A 6,069-nucleotide genomic window follows, 5' to 3' on the forward strand; every position below is an offset into this window, starting at 1 on the left:
TCATCACCATCATCACCATCATCATCATCATCATCATCACCATCATCACCATCATCACCATCATCATCACCATCATCATCATCATCATCATCATCATCATCACCATCATCATCACCATCATCATCATCATCATCATCACCATCAACATTATTATATTGCGCTATATAAAAGCTCAACTTTAAAAAAAAAAAAAATTTTTTTAAAATTCTGCCAGATGTTGCCGTCTCGTGAAGACCATCACACTGCTGAGGAGCCCGACGGGAAGTCTGGGTTTTTCTATTGTAGGGGGCGCTGACTGTAGCCACGGCAACCTGCCAATATTTGTGAAATCCGTAGTGCCTGAGACGCCAGCGGCCAAGGACGGCCGCTTGAGGTAAATCTAAATGTGTTATAGAAGGAATGAAATTGACATCACTCAGTTCACTTTGTTGTTGTTTTTTAAATTTTTGTGCGGCCATGTGATCTTGTGGTTATGACAATTTCTTTTGGATCGGAAGGTCCTGGGTTCGACCCTCACTCGATGCATATTTGAGTCCTTGGAAAAGGCTCTTTACTCACATTCTCTCACTGTACTCAGGTGTAAAATGAGTACCTGTTTGTGAACAGCGTTGTCTCTGGTTTTTTAAAATTGTAATATCGCCTAATAGGCGTCATGTTTTGTTCTACACATAACGTGTTGCTGTTGGTCAGAGACCCCTTGTAAAGCGCTTTGAGCATGTTTAGTGGATATTGCGCTATATAAAAGCTAAATTTTTTATTTATTTTAGACTGCCATTTTTATGACTAGTTCTTGTTAAATTGGATCAATCAGACTATAAACGTTCAAGGTTACACATAGTTTTTTTTTTGGTGTTTGTACAGCGTGGAGATGTAGCCTTACGCTAAAAACTACTACTACTACTTCTTTTGAATACTTGAGATTAAAAAACTACTGTCATGTCTAAAGAGCAGCAAACTATTTATTTTGTACGGAAAACTCAATTAAGTCTTCGTGATATATCGTTTCACTTTTGTTATTGTCTTTTCTTTTTTTTAAATATTCTGTCTAGGTGTGGCGATATTCTCCTGACTGTCAACGAACACAGTTTACGGTGTGTGAGTCACCACGCAGCTGTTGAGATATTGAAACAAGTGGACGGCGCTGTCACACTAACCGTTGTTTCCTGGCCTGGGACTGTTGTATGACAAATGAAAGAATCTTGTGTGTGTATGTGTGCTGTATATATATGTATGAGAAAGAGAGAGAGAGAGAGAGAGAGAGAGAGAGAGAAGATTTATCTTTTTCTGAAAATATTCACTTAACCGTGAGGAACGTAGTACGGAACCACCGACTACAATGGAAAATCTTAAAAGTCAGTCAAGAAATTAGATTTGTTGTTTTGGGAGTTATTTTTTTTTACTATTGCCTAAGGTAATTAAGTTATGATTTTAAATGCAAATTAAGCGTGTTCAGCTTGTTCAATTCTCTAAAAATTTATTTTGTGGGAAAAGGTGCAAAGAATATATTACTTGAGAAAATATAAATTTTAACTACAGTAACTATAATCCTATACGCAATAGCATCTAATTTTCTACAACTTGATGTCAAGTTTTCCTATCAAGTATCAAAGTCTAAAGTACAAGATTTGTATGAAAATCATGCAATATTAAAATTGAAAGTTTAATGATGAGGAAATTCATATCTTGTGTGCTAAAAATAGCAACAGATAATCACTTTTCTGACTAGTGTTGTGATTTTGAAATTTTAAGGTTTAGGCGTGTTTAGAATGATGATAAAGATAAAATGTGAATTAAAATGAACTTTTCCAGGTATTGGGGCTGCCTCGCTTCATCTTTCCTTGGGGTGTCCATCGCAGAGCCTTCCTTATCAGTGTTTCATCAGATCTGCGACAAACATGCCCCAACCATTGCCATCTTCTCCTTTTAATGAGACTTTTCAGATTTTTTTGATTTTTTAAAAATTGATGTCATCAGATCAGATACAAACAGTAAACGTGAACGGTTTAGAGTTTTAGGGGGCAGGGTGGCTCAGTGGTACGGTCTTTGCTTCCTACCCAAAAGGTATCGAGTTCGACCACCCGCCGCTGCGCTGTGTGGCCTTGAGCAAGTCACCTCGCCTCAGCTCAATTCGCGGGCGGCGCTGCGCTGCTGCTGACGCCTGGGTTATTCCAGTCTTCCCTTGGAATAGACACTTGAGACAAATTTCCCCTATGGGATGAATAAAAGGAATTTTATTTATTTATTTATTTTTTTTATTTAAAGAGACTATCTTTATGAGAGACAGTAATAAACAGTTACCATGGTGTGAATCAAGAGGCCAGTAGTGAGGAAAACGATTGACTGGAATATTGACCATTTTTTATCATCAATTGTGACCCATTGTGTCAAAACGGTATTTTGTCGGAATGAATACGACTCGGGGAATGAAATACAAACTTCAAGTCGTTTGAAATGTGAGATATAATTTTTATTCTCCACCATAATGAAGCGAAATCTACTCACAAGTGTCTTATTTTTGTCAATATCAAATTATGAAATTAAGGAGCAGGCACAGGTGTAAGATAAAGATCTTGAACAAGTGTGTATGAAAGGTGCCAAACAAAGTAAGAAAGAAAAATACAAGAAAAAAAAAAACATCCCCAAAAAATTAGTCGACCTTGTCTAGGGATCGAACCTCAGACTTTCTGATTACTGGTCAGTCAGACGTGCTACCGTTACATTGTCAATTCATCAATTCAATTTCCAGCATCTTGTTCATCCCGACATAATAATACCACTGTGAGATGATGGGTCACGTTTGTTATGAATACTCTTTGAAATGTGTTTTTTACTACGTTGGATTTTTCAGTCATTCTTGTTATTGTATTTAATTTATTCCAATTGTACAGCATTTCAGCAAACATTAACACTAACAATGATCTACAAATGATAAATGATATTTTATGTGCCATGTTCCTCCTGTCGACGCAGCTACTACTACGCACTAAGTTTATTGATTGAAATGGTTGCAAATATCGATTGATACATATTATTATATTTTTGTAAATCATTCCAAATTGTACAGAATTATTTTCTAATATCAGATCGTTTTCCATGTATTTTATACATATTATTATTGTTATTATTACTATATTTGTTTCCATTATTTATTCATAACATGCACAGCGATGTTGTCAGGAACTCGTGGCCATCTTACAACTTCTGTAAATGTTGCTGCTCGAAGCTCGAAGAAATAAATGACTATGTGAAATTGAATGTAAGCTTTAATTTAATTATGAAAACATAGAATGGACATTTCGGGTTTCCCCCTTTATCAACAAACAGAATGAATCGAACACTACAGATGAATGAGATGATGTGGTAGTGGCGTTGTTAAGATGAATAAACAAAACATTGATGGGCAGGAAACAGTATGCTCCTTTGTAAGGAAGCACGAATTAAAATACAATAATAGATATTTCTAAAAGGTGTGCAATTAATTAAGTGAAAAGAGGGGAGACGGAGAGGAACTGTGTAATGCAGTTTAGAAAGTGAAATATAAAAACGTGTTGACTGTTCAGCATTCATCTGTAATGTTTCATTCATCCTGTTTTTTGATAAAGGGGAAACCCGAAATGTCCATTCTATCTGTTTTTGTAATTAAATTGAAGCTTACATTCAATTTCACATTGTTGTTTATTTCTAACAACTTCTGGACATCAATTTGTGTCATGAAAAAGACGACGGTGTCTAACACACCATGGAATGTACTTACAATGTTCTACAATGCATTATGTCTTACAATTATATATTATAACAGCAAACGGCAGCCCAGTTCTATTTTATTACTACGACTACACAATTGAAGGCTGGTTTTCTAAAACTCGTTAAGTCGATTTTCTACTTTTTGAGATTTTTCCTCCATGAAATAAATTGAAACATAAAACTTTAATTTAACCCTCTCCATACCAAGTATAGGAAAATCGTCACATCGTTACGATACAACCAACATTTTTCTTATTCAAACTTCTTTTATACACCATAAAATTTACAGAAAATGAACAGTGTGTTGTAGAGCATGTTTCGCTATTGTGTTTGAGTGATAAAAAAATACATTTTTGTGTTAGGTGTGAAGTTTTGGGGAAAATCCTGAAAATGACTGGTAAGGAGAGAGTTAAGCATCATTTTGGCACAAAACTTTCCCTAGATTTGTGTGAATTTGAAGTTTAAATACGATAAAATAATAGGCAAAATGAGAAATGTTAGGGGAAATATTTCTTCAATATCTCAAAATGGGGAAGAAAAATAAACGGAGTGAGGGAGTTTTTGGGAAAACCACTCTTCAACTCATGACCGTATCTGAAAATTTGTTGATGGTTGTTGTTGTTGTTGCTTTTGTTGTTTTTATAGCGATTATTTTATATTATATAGGCTTTAATTTTATAATATTTATTTTTTACATCAGACCTGTTACATGTTATATATTTTGTCATCGAGTTGTTTAAATGGTTGATGAGAGTGGAAGGAAATTCAGACCTGCCTACTGGTACGAAAAATTCGTAAAATTACGAAATTTTGGCCTCAATTTCAGAACTTTATGAGCATCTCTGTCATTAAATCTTATTGAAAGTGAAAGTTGATGGCAGACGACGACATAGTTTAATGGATTTTGAAGTGTTATTTGACCCTCGTGATGCTAAATTGTTGATCTATGAAGTTAACTACAGCGTGTGGCTTTGTAGTCTTGTGGTATGACACTTGCTTTCGGATCGGAAGGTCATGGGTTCGAGCCCCGCTCAGCGCACAGTTGAGTCCTTGGAGAAGGCTCTTTACTCACATTCTCTCACTGTACTCAGGTGTCAAATGAGTACATGGCCGTTAACAGCGTTGTCTATGTCAAAAAAAATTGTAATATCGCCTAACAGGCATCATGTCCAGTCTTAAATGTCAAATGTTGCTGTTGGCCAGGGACCCCTTGTAAAGCGCTTTGAGCACATTTAGTGGATATTGCGTTATATAAAAAAGCTCAATTAGCTCAAATAACTCCTACTTTCATATCCTGAAAACTATGAATTTTTAGATTTTCTAGTTGGCAGGTCTGGGCATTGTTCCAATGGAGATATCCTGTACGTTCATCTTCAGAATGGGAATCCAGATATAAAGGCATACGAGAAGAAGACGAAGACGAAGAAGATAGAGATATTATTTTCCTGCCATTTTATAGCATTTAAGTTTTGAAAAACGTTGAATAATTCATTGGAATATTAAAACATGCATTTTATAGATATATAAGATTTTTGGCAACCATTAAGTGAATTTGCTAACATTACTCTCTTCAACTCATGAGAAGTGAGGTCTAAACAGTGAACTGTTAAAGATATAAAATATAATATTTTCCTGTATATTGACATTCATTCAAAACAAGGTTGAAAGATTGAAGCTGAGAAAATTTGATATTATTGAGCATATTTCTTGCCTGTCTTAACACATTGTAGACTCGCACTGTTTGGTGGGTTGATATACCCCATGCATATTCATATCAGCATCGTTACAAGTGCCTGTACCATCTGCATATTTTATCATTATTTACATTTCTGGGTGGACTTCCTGACCTCCCATTGGGTGGGGTTCCTGACCTCCTCCTCCCACAGTGGGCAGGAAGGCACTTACTGTGTCTTCTATCCCCATATAATATGTGTTTTCCAATATGCTTTCTGTCTTTGTCTTGGAATTAGATTACTCGGTTTTGTCCTGGCCCTGGCCAGCTTATGTGAACATGAAAAAATGCCAGTAGTCAGTGAGTTAAACACAGCCATAACAAAATGACCTTATCGAGTCATGGGTTAGAATGAATTTTAAAAACATGGGGTTGATTCATGGGGTAGAGATCATGAAACGTATTAGTTGAACACAGCCACAACAACATGAAATTGCCACCGATACACATTGCTTGATAATAATACTCAAACAAAATGTATAAACCAATTTTATTATTATGGCTTTATCAAATGAGCCGTAGCAAAAAGAAAAACACTAACAATTCATTATTTATGTGTAAATTAAATTGAGATTTTATATAGCGCACTTTCC

The 6,069-nt window shown here is 35.5% G+C and overlaps 1 protein-coding gene across 11 annotated transcripts in view; it reads left to right on the forward strand.

Annotated features, from left to right (window-relative positions):
* LOC144978024 (ligand of Numb protein X 2-like) overlaps positions 1 to 1,238 on the forward strand; it is a 67,788-nt gene extending 66,550 nt beyond the window's left edge. For all 11 annotated transcript variants that reach the window (XM_078923490.1, XM_078923487.1, XM_078923492.1 and 8 more), the window contains 2 exons: positions 215 to 373; positions 1,050 to 1,238. In XM_078923490.1, coding sequence (XP_078779616.1) covers positions 215 to 373; positions 1,050 to 1,185 — 295 coding nt within the window. In that variant the 3' untranslated portion in view covers positions 1,186 to 1,238. The remainder of the gene's footprint in view (positions 1 to 214; positions 374 to 1,049) is intronic.
* Positions 1,239 to 6,069: the final 4,831 nt, after the last annotated feature.

Source organism: Berghia stephanieae, chromosome 8 (assembly GCF_034508935.2).
Source record: "Berghia stephanieae isolate SIO BIC M18660-M18661 chromosome 8, UCSD_Bste_1.3, whole genome shotgun sequence".
NCBI classification, from domain to species: Eukaryota; Metazoa; Mollusca; class Gastropoda; order Nudibranchia; family Aeolidiidae; genus Berghia; species Berghia stephanieae.